General features: G+C 41.8%; 1 protein-coding gene across 3 annotated transcripts in view; it reads left to right on the top strand.

The window, feature by feature from the left end:
* The window catches only part of pard3aa (par-3 family cell polarity regulator alpha, a), a 315,863-nt gene that overhangs the window by 239,383 nt on the left and 58,643 nt on the right, over positions 1–17,837 (top strand). For all 3 annotated transcript variants that reach the window (XM_030756195.1, XM_030756194.1, XM_030756193.1), the window contains 2 exons: positions 4,422–4,550; positions 12,567–12,869. In XM_030756195.1, the coding sequence (XP_030612055.1) occupies positions 4,422–4,550; positions 12,567–12,869 (432 nt within the window). The remainder of the gene's footprint in view (positions 1–4,421; positions 4,551–12,566; positions 12,870–17,837) is intronic.

Raw genomic sequence — 17,837 nt, 5'->3', positions numbered from 1 at the left:
TTTATCAGAATAATCACCTCACACTTTACCTGGGGAAAAGTGAAATGAAGGCTTGAGTTAAGGTTAAGGGATGTGAATGGAAAGTTTGAATTCAAATGATCAAGCGCATCACACCCCTACAAGTGTAACAGTTCCCGTCCACAGTGCACTGCAAAACAATGATGTCAAACTCATGGCAGTAGAGCCTTTTTCCTGTTCTGCACTGTCCACTGGGGGTGGCTGTAACTCAGGAGGTAGAGCAGGTCACCTACTAATCGGAAGGTTGGTGGTTTGATCCCTGGCTGCTCCAGTCTGCATGTATCCTTGGGCAACATACTGAACTCCGGTGAATGTTAGATAGAAAGAATGAAGTGCTTGTATGAATGGGTGTGAATGAGTCATGGTGGATAAAGTGCTTTGAGTGCTCAAAGCAGAGTAGAAAAGTGCTATATAAGAACCAGTCCAAACATAATGACACAGAAAACTGACCCAGAATCAGTAAAGGAATCAGCAGTTGAACCTGTAAGCACCAATAATAGCACAAGGATCAAGTTATCCCTAAGGTCAGGAATTCCTATCCTCAGTTTAAAGGTTTCTGTTGTTTAATTTAAAATGTCGGGACAGTTTCCAGATCCTAAATAAACTGCAGTGCAGTCAAATCATAAAGAAGCTGGTCAGACCTTTGGGCCAAAAGAAGTTCTGTTTCCTAAACTGCAATGGATGCTGTAGCTGCTCCATTGTCATTCTATCCCCGAGTTGCAGCTGCCAGTCAATATCTTATTATCAAGCCTCATCAGCCTTACTGTCAATACAGCTATTCTGTTGCCAGTGCAGATTAATGCCAAGGTGCCAATATTACCTTGAGAGTTTTACAGAAAAGGTTTGAGTTTCTCCATTACCAGCTGACGCTCATTAACTCCAAATCATTACTGTTTTTTATTGGATTCCTGTGCCAAGTCTCAGATGTGACACTTATCTTTCAGACACAGGTATGAAAGTCAATATGTTTTGCCATCTTTATACACACAGTCACTGATGCCAAGGACCCTCATATTTTTCTGTCGGGAAATAGTGTAAAATGTAATACTGGCATTGGTGTGGTCCTTTGCTCTCCTGTGGTTTCCGCTGGGGGGGGACAATGAAGAACATTGTTGGGACACTTGTTGTGAATCAACAAGTGTCCCAATAGCCTTCTAATAATCTAATGATCTAATCTCTCTTTCTCTGGCCACCAGTGGTGGCAAAATAGTTTTTCATATGCCCAGAGTCCAGCTTAATCTGCTAATATGTTATGCTATAAGACATCCGTCACTGTACTGATATCGATCCAGAAAAAGGAAAAAAGTCAGGGTCGGATATTTGTGTCTCTTAAGGTTATTTTGTGTTTTTAGGGGACTGATGGAAGAGATTGACCCAACAAAACAAAACAAAAAGTTAAAATGAGAATAAACAGGCATTTTTGTGCATGTTCACATTTCATAAACTGTAAAAGCTGAGTTAAACTAGTTCATGTCCATAGCTCACATTTTAGCAACATACACTATAGGGTAATACTGTTTGATTACTGCTTAAGTAATATAATGTATAGGTATGTTTGCTAATTTTATATTAGCAAACATGAATTCTACACATGAATTACTGAGATCTGGCTGAACAGCTCCACCTAACAATATAAAATGGGGGGGGGGGAATCAGTCAGTAGTGCTCTCATGAATAAATTTGGTTATTTATTGCTGTTGTCCAAGCTGATGATTCAGCATTTTAAACCACAGCTCATGTGACCGTAGTCTATTATGGATTCTGCAGTAGCTGAAAACCAGAATATGCTTTTATTCACCATAAGTGAACAAATAAATCACTGAGGACAACTAAGCTGCGTCGAACTTCCCCGGAATGAGCTTCAGTTAGCTCAGAGGGCACAGGAATGGGGATTTCCACAGCACGGTTTTCTACAAACTTAACTATCACCTTACAGTGGCGCTGCTCCACAACTACTAAGCAATACATGAGCAGCAAACAAATGGGCTATAGGGCCAACACCAACTTAGTACTGCTAAGGATCTCCATCTGCATCACTCTTAACTTTAGCCAAGATGTAATGGAGTATAGAGAGCAGCACTCACATCCACTGGTTCTTTAGTGGATAGGCTGAGGCTCGGGTAAGGCTTGAGCTCTGGACCACCAACCTTCCAGTCTGATGAGACATGAGATGAACTTTTGTTTGTTTTGTTCTCCTGAAGCCCCTGGACAGGTTTTTTATTACACCAGTGTAGGTGTGCTCAGCCCCACTGAAGTGTTGGGAAGCCCACTAACCATGCACATAACTGCACTGATGCTACAAAGTCAATCCAGCCACAGTCCAACCTTTTCTTTATCTCAAACAGATGTGGACACACCTGCACCGTGACTTGTCCTCTGCTGCTACACACCCCGTTATCCACTTAAAAACTAATAAAGATTGATGGTGTGCTTGCATGGTGTGCTTGCATTGGTTGACCTCCAAAACTTTGCAGCCCCTACAGAAAGTTAAGGCGATGTTGCACAATCACTTTCTTTTAGTTGCGAGCGTACACACTCGGTTCACTGTTCAAAGAAAACACTAGCTTCTTTCCAGTGATCATGCTTTTTAGCATATTTATGCGCTGCAAACAGAAAGGTCAGCTTCTTTCAGGAAGTTAATGAAAGTCCTTGAAGTGAAGCCAGGGAAGCTGTCACCTGCCCTGATGATAGATAGCAGGTTCATTATTATTATCATTCCCAGCTCTAGCATAGAGTTTTATGCCTTACTAGAGCCATTTGTTGATTAATTAATCAGGTAATGTATGCTATCTGTGCTACAAAAGAGCCCGCATGTCACTCCCTCTGCCTCTGGGCTCTTTACGAAGCCACAAACTCGGGTCTTCCACAGCACATTCAAAAGATTACAATTCCAAAAAGGCGCTACCAAAAAGAAGACATTTGCGCAAAGGTCCAGGTTGCTTTTAATGTAAAGTAGAATTATAAACATCCTTGAGGGAACCAGCCTCCCATTTCATGAATATATTTGCTTCCATTGGCCCTAAGTGAACGTTGTGTGATGCAATCTTTTTCAGCTTTTAGAAAAAAAAGTTTTCAAACTGTCAAATAAAGCACAGCTATGAAAAAAAAAAAAAGTACAATAAACTTAGCATCATCCTATCCCCGGCACCATGGGAGACTGCGGAGCTTGATGTCCTCTCTGTCTGAAATTAGATGGATGACAGAGTGGTCAAAAAAGCCCAGTGGGGTCACAGTCAATGAATTCCAGTCGCTTTTCTGCAACTTATTAAATTTCTTCTCATGTCACAGTTATGCTGTGAAGAAAGGTTTGAGTGATGTGTGTATAAACAATGTACAGCAAAAAGAAAATCATTTCAGATAAATAAAAACAAACCTTAAATCAAGCCTGCAAAACTTTATACATCTTATACAAACTTTACTGTTTTGCACTTCCTCCACAGCTGGCTTCATTGTGGAGCAGGAAATGACATCATACATAAAACTGCCTTTCCTGTCCCATCTCATCATTAAGTGTCTCTTTTATCTCTAAATCCTGTGCACATGTGTAACATCTGTTGCCATCCACAAGCACATTGGTGGCAGTGATGAAGTCAGACATTGGAATCAGGTAGCAGAGCTGTTTGTGACAGTACGGTCCTGTAAGTGTAACATAGTCCCCGTTAACTGCATGCCTGCAATCTATTTTCCATTCCTCATCATTTTCTCACACTCCTAGGTCAGTTTTTTTTTGTTGCCAAGAACAAAGCGTGTCTGACAAGGAGAATTTACAATCATCATCTCGGCTTGTCCTCACTTTGCCTTTAATTTGTCACAGCCACCAGTGTTTCGCTCTTGCCATTAAAGTGTAAAAGTTTACACCAGCTAGAAAGTTACAGAAGATATCAGTGAGCTTCCCTGTTATCCTGGTTGCACTGCTTCCATAACTTTAAATAAATTGTACAGAGAAACGAGAGGAAGCAGAATGTTCATCCTCTCTTTAGGAAAGCAGAGTTTTGCCATTTTCTACTTTTTAGACTTACTTTTTATACCACAGCTGAATCTTTTCTGCTGTCTTGCATGGACAGTTGGTAGGGTGGGAATTCACTATGTCAAGTTATCATTTGATATGTCTTTATGCATTCTGATTACATTCATATTAAAGTTATTCTTTCAATAACAGATGGCTTCCCAGGGAGAGTCCTCTGCTTCCAGAATATAAACCCAACCTGGAAAGTTTGACAGTTTGACACTTTAATTTCCTACTGATTGTTTCACCTGAGACAAAGGAAGAGATGTACACACACACACACACATATATATATATATACAGTATATATATATATATATATATATAAGTACACTGAAAAGTAAGTATTTACATCTAAGCCTGAGATAAATCTACTCCGCTTTTCTCTCTTTTTCAGGTTTGGAAAGAGCCGGAAGGATGAACGGCCAGATGAGAAGATGGAGAGGAGGAGCTCCAGTAAATCTAAAGCTGAGGATATGCAGGCATCAGAAGAGGAGACCCAGCGGATGAGACTGGAACAAGAGAGGTGAGGGTGCTCAACCAGAACTCCAACTTCAAGCTAAACAAAGGAGAAAGGAAAAAAAAAAAAAGTGGTTACTGGAAAATTAGCAAACTACCTAATTAACAAAATTGCGGAGCAAGGTTGGGAAATTCTGGGAAAGCACTCCGATGTCAATTTGTGAAATGCCCCCTTCTTTTATATCAGTACATTAAATAGATCATTTATGGATTGTTGTTGCCTGTGCCATTCAGAGGCGCTGACCTCCTAATGGTGCTCTTAGGCCCCTGTGGATTTAGCGTGATTGAATAGTGCTCATTGTAATAGCGAAATCGATGTAGCTCACCATTTGTCTTCTCCTGCAGCACGCCCAGGTTGTTAATCGCTCAAGAATACACTGTTCCTTTTTATCCTCCTCTTTTGGCTCTCTGTCCTCTGGCATTGTGGACATCAGGACATCCAAAAGAATCAGGCAAGGCATTGGTTTTGCTGCGTACGCCTCATCCCTCACAGACAAGCCCCATTTAATTCACTCCAGCGGGGTAGACAATATTAGTGGCAGGGTGAATAAAAAGACAGCTTGCTGTCTCCATTGTTCTCCAACAGCCAAATGAACTCAGTAATCAAACTGCCGTTGGTAATGGCAGCTAATTGAATAGAAACAATAGGATTTGATAGCACTCGCTCTCACAGCGAAGGAAGAGAAGGATGGATGGCTGTCGAAAATGCACAAACAAGTGTGCGCGCACGCACAAAAGCAAATGTCACAAAGGCCCTCTTCCCAGCTGAAAGGAACATCTGGAGGCCTTCCTCAAAAAGCTGTAGCTCATTCCTTTTTGGTATTCAGCTAGAACTTGCAATGGAGGTTCTCTCCATTGATGGTGCGGGCCCCTCTGGATGAGGGCCCAACACATTTCTCTCAGTGTGCCCTGGAGACCGGTGGGTCTGGTGCTCCATCCAGATCTTTCTTCTTTGAGCAGCCCCCAAAGAGCTGTCATGCTAAGCAGCGGAATCAACACAGACCGGTAGTGGGCATGAGATATGTAGAGTACATGCCCTCCCACACCTCCATCCAAACACACAGACATTATTTACCGTAAATCCGGTCCTACTCCTTTTCTTTCACAGCTGTCTCCCAATTCTTTGTCTGCTGCTTTGTCTTGCAGCACATTCTCATTCCCTGTCTTGTTTGTGTCCGTTCTGCATGTGTGAGCTCCAATCCCAGCTTCCTCTGCAGGAGAGCAGCCTAATTCTTTCCTTTTGTACCTGTTCCCAAATCCCATCACTCAGGCAGACCAGGATTGTCCCTCAGTTAATGGAAAGGGGATCCTGAGGGAAATTGTGGTTGGCAATAATAAACCAACCTGCCATGAAGCCAAGTCGATATTCAAAGCATCTGGGTTCAGTAGGGTGACAGCTCAGGAATCCATTACTTCTTGTATTTTTCTCGTAGCACTACTGTATTACACTCCCAAGGTGCTACATTTGATTGTCGTAGATCTAATGTGTAAGGCGCATGGTGTGATTGATTGCATTGCTGACACTGAGACGGGGCATTTCAGAGTGCTTTTATGAAATTATGGATCAGACCATACCGGGCTTCCGGAGCTGGCAATCGTCAGCCGGCTCTGTGTGTCACCACGACCTGAGATGGGCCGCAGCCAGACTCCCAGCTCAGCTGACATTCGCTATCATTAATACGAGCAGACAGATTTGACAGCGGCTTTTAGTGATTCAAAATAGGAGTCACTGAAGAGGTGAAACAGATTAATTCATAAAGCCTGCCCCTTTTACCCTGCAATAAGGTAGCTATGGTCATATATTTAAAACTCTGACCTTGATGTGATTCATGCAGTGTATTTTTGGCCTACGCTCCTCACTGATACAATCCATTTATTTTGCATAAAGCTGTTCTCCTCCATGTATATCTTGCCAGCCTCTTATGGACTGAAAATGATGGAGAAGAGAGTACATAAAATTTTGACTTCATTACTGGAGTGCATCGCAGTGGACCCTCTTGATAAAGAGCTACATTTGTTTTGCAAAAAAAAAAAAAAAAATCTGGCAGATTTTATACAGGTCCTGTGATTGGCTGTTCATGTCTCATCAAGGCATCATTATAACCTGTGGTTAGGCTGATATGAATCTATGTTCAGCTCAGCAGAGGCACCCATTATTCTGTTTTTTTTGTTTTTGCCTTTGGACAGTGTCTAACACAGTTCTATCTGATTGGCTCATATTGTGGAAACATCAAACTCTGATTGGACCCTTGGTGGCTGTGGCTCTCGTTCATGCACAGCCGTGGGGGAACGGCGTAGAAAGAAACATAGTTCTGGTGGTGCTGATGGAGCTTCTATCAGCCTCTGACTTATCTCTGCACATGTTAGCCCTGAAACTATATTTTCTTGGCCAAAGTTGGAAGTGCACAAAGCCAACCTGACAATGCTCTTCCTTCATTTTCTTCTTGGACTCAACTCCATTTTCTCTGTCTTTCTCTGCAGCTGCTGATTATGATGTCCGTTCTCTCTTATCTGCTCGGCTCCGCTTGGCTTCTAATCAGTGGCCAGCACTCCAGTGCCACTCTCCTTGTTCCCGCTCCCCACAACACAGCAGACTATATCTGTGTTTTCCTTTTTTTCTCCTTTTTTCCTGGACAGTGACCTGCTTCCTCTTGTTTGTTGTTAGACTTCCTGCTGACTCTTAGACAAACAAAACCTCACCTCTGTTTCTGAAATAGTCAGCACAATTCACTTCAGACCAACAGCAAACCTGGGTTAGGTGTGATAATTTGCTCTTTTATTTAACAAAAGAGAAGTCCTTTTATATGTTGATCAGCTTTAAGATACTTTGTCCCACCAAATGAAGATCCTTTCCTTTGAAGTTCTTCTTCTTCCATTTTTTTCCTGGTGATTGCAGCACCAGTAATATCGCCCCATTTTGCCAAACCATCTAATTATTTCAGTATCCTATTTGAGCCTCATTTGCATAGCGAGTTCAAAGGAAGCTCCAACTGGCTGATTGGGAAGTGTGATTACTTTTGTAATTATATTGATACCTACAGCAAGTTAATGTGATTATTAACACTGTGAATCAGCACCAGCAAACTTGAACAGTTATCTCCGTGATTGTATTACAATGTTACGGGCCAAGTGTCAACCGAAGAGATGTGCTATCAGAGCTGTGCGTTTCTGCACAGGCAGCTGCATGCAGAGTCACTTACTGCACTTTGATTAGATTCAGATGTATGCTGCCCTCCATCTGCACTTCAGAATAACACAACGTGTTTTGATGAGGGAGTATTGAAAAGAAAAATCTATTCAAGGCGGCTGGATGAGAAAGTAAGACAGCAAATACATTCTGTTTCATCCAGCGTGGTAACAATGCATATTGAAGAGGCATGTTTCAAACTTCCAAGTCTGCTGACTTCAAAATGAATGTCGGAGAGTTAAGACAGACACCCTCCAACGCCCCCCCCCCTCTCCATCTCCTCCTTGCATCCTTTGGGGTAGATTAAAGATTGACAAACATATGGAGAAGGAGTCTGCTTGCTTTGTTGGTCCAAACAACAGCACTGTTGGATTAACAATGAGATTCATTCAGCTTGGAGAGAAAGGACTCGAGCTGACATGTTGCTACCAGTTCACACCAGGACTCTCTCTGTCTCTCGCTGCCAACGCGATGCGTTAAAATAATTGCTTTGCATGGCACTCTTTCATTGCTATTCAGTTAATAGTAACAGTATCATTACAAATCCAGCTTTAGCTGGCGCGAACATGTGGTTTGACAAGAAGAATAAGAGGGAGAGCAGAAAAAAAAAAGCTGAGATGTTAAAGGAAGAGCAGCGTCATCTGGCTGACACGTAATTTTCCTGAACACACGGTCAGTCAGTGGATTAGGGACTGAACTTTAACTGCCCTGAAAGCCTCCGCATTAGACTGTCTAGACTGTCTGTTCACCAGCAGGAAATGCCTTTCCACCAGTGGTGGCCAAAGTACTGACATTCTGTACTTAAGTAGAAGTACGAGTACTTGTGTTAAAAACTACTCTGGTAAAAGTTGAAGTACTGGTTCAACTTCTGTACTCAAGTAAAAGTAAAAAAGTACAGGCTCTGAAATCTACTCAAAGTAAGAAAGTAAAAGTAGCTCCTTGGAGGACGTTTCTACCTCTTTCTTACATCTTCCTCCATCTGAGTGAACTTATTGCTCATTCTTTGCTCTCCCTTAAAATACAGCAGCTGTTCTTTTAGCTAGCAGACACACTGTATGACAAAACTGCACACACTTTTTTTTTGTCCTTTACGTTTTCTGTCATTTATTTTCCTCACCGTTCCGGCGTGCAGCCTCTATAAAGTTCCCTCCCGCCCATCCTGTTGTTGCGACTTCCAAGAAAAAACCGCTCACAATCAGGAGCCGCCTCCCGCACTGACCGGAAATGCAAACGTTTCTCAGATGTGTTAAAAATAAAGTAACGAGCTTGTTTTGAAAATGTAAGAAGTAGGAAGTACACATACTTGTGTAAAAATGTAGTGAGTAAAAGTAAAAAGTTGTCAGAAATATAAATACTTAAGTAAAGTACAGATACCTGAAAAATCTACTTAAGTACAGTAGTGAAGTATTTGTACTTCGTTACTGTCCACCACTGCTTTCCACTATTTCACTGCTATGAAGCAAGTAAGCATTGCATTATATTCAAAAGGCGTAAACGTACAGTGACACTCCTGGGATAAACAGATTGTTTCACCAGCATATGTAAAATAAAAATCTAATAGCAGAGCTACAGTTTGATCACACCCTTCTTAAAGATAAAATCTCCCACAGCCGACTGCATTAAAAGCCACAGCGCCCCTCAACTAAAAGACAGGATCTGGAAAGAAGAGCAGAGAGGGGAGGAGAAGGGCTGGTAATTGGGGCTATAATAATGTGATAGTAATAATCTGTTTAGTGTGGGCAGCACTTTCCTCAATGTTAACATGCTGGGCCATTAATTGGCTAATGGAGTATATACAGCACAGTGCAGGGGTGGTCTCTGAGGAGAAGGGAGAATGAGAGGACCTGGAGGTAGAGCAGCAGTCACAGGTTGCCCACAAAATGCAGTTAGCAGGTGTGTGAGGTTTTGGGCTAATGAGCATATTAGAGAGCAGAAAAATGGCTTCCAAGCTTCTGGTTATGTCCAGGCAAAAGTGGCTTTTTCTCAAATTTTGCCTTACACCACAGTGATTCTGACATTTAGGTGAACTCACTGTTACATTTTCTGAACCGCTAAAGCACAAACCGCTACACTCTGAACCAATGTTCTTTATATCATAAGCCAATTTAACAGCAAATATAACACAGCTACTAGCAGGTATCATTTTGACCATGGTCACCGATGTTAGTTTGTATTGCCTCTTTTGCATATTTGGTTTAAAAAAAAAAAAAAAACCCTAAAATGAAATGATGAAAACATTTACAGAATTTTATGGCAGAATAACTCTTTCATAGCAGCCATTTTACATGAAATATAAGTAAACACAGGTGTTCCCAATGGCGTTAATGAAGATTATCTTCTGTTTAGTGCAGAGTCTTAATTAGTGTGATTAGCAACACCTGTGTTTATCTACTATGCCTACTGTGAAATAGGTTTATATGACATTTTACTTGAAGCTACAAATTTGAAGCGCACAGTGGTGCTAAATATCAGCATAAGTCAAGGAGTATCCAAAGCCGATATGGTTTTACCTCTGGGTACCGTGAATGTCTTGCAAATGTGTATTAATGCACTTTTTAAATTTCTAGTAGTTTCATTTTTGTGCCCTTCAAAAGCTGCCATATTTGAAATGTAGCATTCAAGTCTCCACTTTGGCACAAAGAAAAGCCACCGCCACCTGGTCAGAGATGAAAAGTTACCACCAAATGATAACCCAGCATTTCTGTCTGACATCCAAAAGGTTTGTTTTGCCTTTGACGGCAGAGCGACGGCTTTGGATCGCTGATACGGTTTCTCCTAAAGCTCACAGGCCATTTTTTTTCCTCAACCAAATGAGCCATGACTTCTCCCATTGAAAAACTAAGAATACGCTCTGATGAAATGATCAAAAAAGCAACAACGTTACAACACAGAAGGGATGCAGCTGTAATAAAGCCACTAGCAGCAGCATGACTCATAACTTTGCCATTTTTGCTTGTTAATATTGCTTTATTGAAATGCACCTATTAGCCTTATCCATGCCAGACCCCTGAGGCCTGCGAGAGAAGTCTCTTTCTTTCAGCTTGATGTCGCCAGTCTAGCCCCAGCCATTATCTCATCCCAAATGTCAATATTACCGTTTTTATGAATCTGATTAGTCCATAAAACGCCAGAGGGTCGTGAGATCCCAGTGGACTTCCGTGAACCTGTGGTAACATCATTGTCTGGTCCTTCCTGGCAGAGATCTGACATCACTTCAGCCCAGATGGCAGGTGAAAAGGCTTTGGGGAATTAGTGTCCCCCCCCCCCCCCCCTTTGCTTAGCCTCTACTTTTGACTACACAAGCAAAAGCGTGGCAGCCTCAGCTCAGCACAACTGAGCCGATCATTTTCATTGTTTACTTCGTACACAACAATGCGAGAATACACCAAAATCTGCTTCAAGGCTTTATAGATGACTGCACATCATGCAGCATTGCATCAGGACTCCATCAAAATCTCATTCTGCAGATAATGCTGAGAAAATGGGATTTTGGACAGCTAAAAATAAACAAGGGCTGGATGTGGGAATTGGGTTAATCCGTCACTGAAAAATGGTGATTGTTTGAAATGTGATTACTGTTATTAAAATACACAGACATGAGACAGAGACTTCTAGGGGGGATTCTAGCTCTGCTCAAAACCTGCCAATCATCTGTGAGGCACAGCAGGGGGGGAGGTCAGAGGTCAGTTATGACCTGAGGTAAGAGAGAAGTGGAGCACTGGTGGGAGGTAGCGTGCTTGTATTCATGTGTGTGGATGAGTGGGTTACCCTACAGCATATGCAACATCTGGAACCAGTGAGCAGTCTAGTGACTGCTGCCAGGGTCACCGCAGTGGGAGGTGCACTCCCTCCTTCTCCTGTCCTCACCCCTTTCCTCTCTTCACTTCACTGTACACCCCTCTGCTCCTGCAAAGCAAGCTCCCATACAGCACCCTGACTGAGCCTTGTTAGCTGCAGACAGATGGGCATTCACATGGAACCATTCTCTGACACAGGAAAGCCCTGTTAAAGGGGCTGTTGTGTGGAAGTGATCCTGGGGAGAGCAACAGCATGGAGGGGAAGGAAGGGGCAGGAAGGACATAGAGGAGGCCTGACTACCTTATCTTGTTAGAAGGCCTGAAGGATAAGATCAGTACAGTCATCTTGGGCTTCTAACAGCTCATGGAAAGCTGCATATTCACTAGAAATGGACACATTGCTCTCTATTCTTATTCTGTTACACAGGAGAAGAAAGCCACTTTAGAGGTCTCCTCTTTTCAAGTCTGGACTGATCAATATGTGAGAGTAAAAGTTGAAAGTCTACTGTAAGACTTTCTGAAACTGTGAAGGATTAATGCAGTATTTTTTAACCCCGTCTCCTTATCTTGTTACTTCCTTATTATATTTATGATGAAGTATCTCAATTACCATCAAATATCTGTTTCTTTACCTACTGATATGTGTATTCTTCATGCATTATCACATGCACATTTACAAATTTGTGTCTCATATTTGCTTTAGTCACAAGGAAAATTAAATAATAATAATAAAAATCCTCTGAACAAGATTTAAATAGGCTGCTTTGGGAGACATTCAAATAAACAGTGCCTTTTTTCAAGAAACAGTTAATATTAGATCTTTTTTTTTCCTGCAGTTTCTTAAAGTAGTCAGATGTACAATTTTACCCAGAGACAAAAGCAAGGAGAAGCGGGATTATCATCTCCGTTTTAAATAACCCAAAACAGCTAAATCCTTAAATATTATACCATTTGTCTGACATTTCTTTTTTCATTTTTGTGCACCATTTTAAAGTGAGAACACCAGCCTGACATTTTATCATCAATGTGTTTATGACAGAATACAGGCCAAGACACGGGAACTTCGTGAGAAGCAGGCCAAAGAGAGGGAATACGCAGAGATCCAAGATGTTGTCAGCCGCACCTTCAGCTCAGATGACGACCATACCTATGCTGGCATTGGATCGTTAGCCTCTTCAATAGACAGCAGCAGCATGGATCCTTACAGCCACCCCTACCATCTTCCCCAGAGTCCTCACAGTCCACGCGCTTCCTTGAGCCTTCATGACAACGGTCCTCCCCTGGAGACACTGTACGCCCAGGTCAACAAGCCTCGTAATGGACGTCCTGCAGCTCCAGACAGGTAGAGAGACCCCCCCCGGCCTCAAAAAAAAAAAAAAAAAAAAAAAATCCATACACAGGTGTTCATGCATACATATCCAAAGTGCTTTTTAACTCTCTACCTTTTCTTGTTCATTCAAATGACACTAACTAGCTCTGTGCCTTGCAACTGCTTGTGCTCTGCAACATTTACGCCTCATCTATAATGTATACACGGTAATGTGATTGTATTTGCTCACTTTTGCTTGTCATGGGTGACACATAATTTGCAGAAAAACAATGAATTTCACACAGGATTTTATTGTGTGCTCTGTCCCACAAGACATTCCCCCCATGCAAGCACCTAGGAAAAAGAACAAGAGATTATCAGTAATTCTCTGTGTTAGAATTCCACATCAAGCATTCTCTCTTTTTTTTTCCCCATTATTCTTGGATCGCAGGTAATACTCCCTGACCTCTGACAGTCACATTATATCAGCTTCCTAGACAAAGGAAAGATGCTCATGTTAATACAAATACTTAATGTGAAGATGATGCCGTGCAGAGCTTTAGTTTGATACTACTGTGCTAACAAGTGCCAAAAATCCAATGTAAAGCCAGTGTTGCCCTCCAATCTTAAGGTGTTTTGAGTGTGTGTGTGTGTGTGTATGTGGGTGTGTGTATGTGGGTGTGTGTATTTTAATTTGTTGCTGTGATTCTTTTCTTTTTCTTTTTTTTTTTTGTGGAAAAGAATGCCTTGTGGGACAAATCATCACAAATCATACTGTGTGTTTAGCAATCGACTTTGCCCAGCAGTCAGCACTGTAAATCAATCTGATGTTGAATGAATGTGCAGATTTCTTCTAGGTTATTCATAGTGGCCAGGACTCCACTACTCTCATGGTTCCCATAACCTTAGGGGACTGGATAATTCCCACATTCTGTGATTGACCTGAGTGAACTGTCATCTGGGGGCTTGTGACCTTTAGCTTCTAGGCACTAGGCTGCGATGTATGTGTTACAGAGGATTTGTGCTTCTGTGTTAAATCTATGTCATAACCGCAAATCCCTCTGAAAGCCTAAGCCCTACCCTACACCATGACCTTACGTACACCTACCTGGAAACCTAACCGCACGTCGTGTTGATGCAGCCTGCAGCTATAGTGATTGGCCTGTTTAGTACCTTAGATTCTGCCTATGCATTTCTGGCTACTTCTTACCTGCAGCCTTTGAATGGATCAGTGAGAGAATAATTGCCATCACATCGGTATAATGCATAGTAATCATAGCCACAGGATAACGACTCACAGATTGATAGTTTCAGAATAAAGAAGTGGAAACACTTCAGGCACACATTTGCCTCCATTAAAAAAAAAAAAAAAAAATCTGACCACAGCAAAGAGCGGGGTCTCAGGAGGAGGGGGGAAATCCCAGCATTTTATTTGTTTCTCTTGTGGATAGCACTGTATATAAAACACTGGGAAACAACCACAAGGTAATTAACTAATTAACACATAATGCACAACACACAAGCACGAATGCTGGCAGAGGTGTCGGCCATTTGCGTAGGTTATGTTGTAGATTCTACCACGATTCGCCGTAGAAGTCGAAATCAGCTTTTAGAGCGTGTTACGAAGGCCGAGCACCTCCCTGTGCCCCTCCCATAAGAGTAACAGTGGAAATGACGGGGTTGTCTGGCACCTGTGACACTGGATTTAATCAATCACAGCATGCGCCTTACACATCCACGGCTGTGAATGAAGGCCATCGATCCATCCATATGTCTAAAGTTACTGTTATCTCATGGTGTTTCAACAGGTAGTGTTTTTGTACTCATAGCAACTACAGCAACTATAAACGTCTATGGTCGGCCTGGTCTCCAGCTGAATGAAGAATGTTTCAGAGGGTTTTCATTGACTATAGTCACATCACAAGAAGGTTAGCGAAACACTCGAGATGCTCAGGGATACAGTATGAAAGCCTTAATGAGACAACCTCGTGAAAGGCTTTTTCTGCTTAATCGCCAAAGCAAATTTCACTAACAATCTGCTGTTTTATTTCCAGAGAAAGCAGTTGTCTCCCTGTATGATGGGTCTGACTGTCAACAGACTGCTTTGTTACTTTGCAACGACTTTTTAAGAATAATTTCTCAGATGGTTGTGCTTGGTTTTTTTTGTTTTGTCTTCAGATTTCTCTCAAATTTCATCTGGCCATCTGGAAGCAGTTTTATATTTCTATTGTATTTCTAATCTTAAATCTGGTATAATACTCTTCAAATTGGATTATTAATATATTTAACTATTTACAAGTCAAACTCTCTTGTCTTATCTTCCTCTTTTCTCTTGTTATAGCAGCGTTTTGGAAAGACTGGGCGTTCACCCTCATGTTTCTTTCAGCATCTACTGCTCAGTGTTGCATGTTAATTATCAATCCAAGCTTATAGTAAGTTTGGGGTCTGAGCCTTGAGTACTGATAGAACAGTACGGATTTTTATTTGCAGGGATGAGATCACACGTTGTGAAGGTTGTGAATTGATTGGAAATATGCACTACATGTTCAACAATGCATTTGTGTTTTGCACCTCCCGCTGCTTTGCATATCTTGTGTATTCCAGCCCAGCTGAACGCCTGTAATATTTGTCTTGCTGCCTTTGAGAATAGTAATATTCTCTGGTACTTATTTCGCTCAGAGGCTTTCCATTTGCAATTTGCAAAAAGGAGTTTGAAACACATTCACATTTCAAGACTCCTGTCACTTGTCTATCATAACAAACATAAACAGTCATTTGCATTTCTAAATTAAACTTAATGGAACTTTCATTGTCAAGAATAGAGCGTCGACACAACAGAATTTACAATCATTTCTGACTAATCCATGTATCAAGAGAAGAAGATTGGACCGAGAACTTTTGATTTACCTTGCAATTATCTGACTTATACTTTCTTCACTTTTTAATCCTGATGCATTGAACTCTGCGTATTCTTGGCTGTCAGTCAGCTTTCGGTATGAAAGAGAAGAATGAGTAGCATTTAACCCCGACTGGGATACTGTTACTTCCTTCTGAGGAGGCCCTGGAGAAACATACTCTGATCAAAGCGACAGATTAATGATCCTATTTTACTGGGTTGTTTGAGTTATATTCTGGTAGATTTAAGGTCTGTGGTCAGAGATCTAAGAGCAGGAACTGCAACACAAATAAAAAAAAAAACCCACCTTGTCATTGGCTTTTCATCTGATCAATTTCCACCACATGACCCTCTGCACTTTATAATGAAAAGAGTCTGGAGTGTGTAGCGGTATACAACTTCTATGAAATAAAGTAATTTTGAAGACAAGTGCATGTCATGCCATGCAGGAATGATGACTTTGCATATATGCAGTGAAAATGGATATTCCATAAGAAGATTGTAACTCAGCAGTTTAACTGTGACCATTTGTGGCCTTACAGCAAAGTAAAAACTATTATACATAATCAGGCATCACGTTATGATCACTGACAGGTGATGTGGATAACACTGATTATCTCTTCATAATAGCACCTGTTAGTGGGTGGGATATATTGGAGAGCAAATGAGCATTTTGCCCTCAAAGTTAAAGTGTTAGAAGCAGGAAAAATGGGTAAGTGTGAGGATTTGAGCGAGTTTGACAAGAGCCAGATTGCTACATGACTGAGTCAGAGCATCTCCAAAACTCCAGCTCTTGTGGGGTGTTCCCGGTCTGCAGTGGTCAGTATCTGCCAAAAGTGGTCCTAGGAAGGAACAGTGGGGAACCAACAACAAGGTTATGGGTGGCCAAAGCTCACTGATGCACATAGGAAGTGAAGGCTGGCCCGTGTGGTTCCATCCAACAGATGAGCTACTGTAGCTCAGTGCATTGCAGTTTGTGTTTGGGGCTGCAATGTTACAGACCACCACAAAAAGCACCACCAATGGGCATGTGAGCATCAGAACTGGACCACGGAGCGATGGAAAAAGGTGGCCTGGTCTGATTATTCACGTTTTCTTTTACATCACGTGGCTGGTCAGGTGCGTGTGCGTCGCTAACCTGGGGAACATCTGGGACCAGGATGCACTGGTATGTTTACCAGTGGGAACTAATTTTTGCCGTCATTATAGCAAAGGTTTTTAGTCAGATAGAAGACGTTTCTTTAGCGTCAGTCAACTAAGTAGAGCTTCTTCGAGGCCCTTTGGTGTGTGTTGGGTTCTGGTTTTTTTTTAGAGGTAGTGAGGTCCAACTGCTTGCAGTTGCCATTTTATGTAGATCATGGCTTTGCATCTATGACTAGTTTTTGCTGCTTGTGTTTAGATACAAGCACTTTGATTTTATGCCTTAATTCACCCATAACTCTGCAAGACTTACAAAGCTGCATACTTGTTTATCTACTGCAGTTTGTATGACGAGGCCACATCTGGAAAAATAGCCTGGGTACGCTTCCCCCTCTCTAATAGACCTTAGGTAATGGAGCTCTAATGGGAAGGTCACTGTGACTGTAAAGTTGGAATGAGTCAGACCTGAGCCTATAAAACCCTTAGAGATATGAGGACCTCTGGTTGCTGTGGACGTCCAGAGATCCTGCGCGTGCTGCCGTATCGAGTTTTACTGTTCCTCTGTGAGATCACGGTACAACAAGAGCTCATTTGACAATTTATTACTAACCTCCGTGTTATTAGAACTGGCAGCTCCAGTGCTGTTTTGACAATGCTGTCAGGCTCAGTAAAACTGAAGGGCACCAATAGAAAGCCAGGATTTATTTATGATCAGGTTTGTTAACGCCTAATATAAAGTAAAGGTAAATCTTATTTTTCACCCTAAAACCCGTAACACAAATTGTGCTTGCGCTGTTATGGCGTTTACAAAGTGAGCGAGACATAAACACCTGAACACAGTGTTTTCTTTTTAGATTGTTTTAAGTTCACCTTATTAAAAAAGGTAGACCAAGCAAAATGGAATGACCTCATTTCTCGACAGGCGGCTGACAAGTCAACCCCTCCATCTGCCGAGGGACCGGGTG

Source organism: Archocentrus centrarchus, chromosome 20, assembly GCF_007364275.1.
Source record: "Archocentrus centrarchus isolate MPI-CPG fArcCen1 chromosome 20, fArcCen1, whole genome shotgun sequence".
Classification (NCBI taxonomy): Eukaryota; Metazoa; Chordata; class Actinopteri; order Cichliformes; family Cichlidae; genus Archocentrus; species Archocentrus centrarchus.
This window is presented reverse-complemented; position numbering and strand designations above follow the sequence as displayed.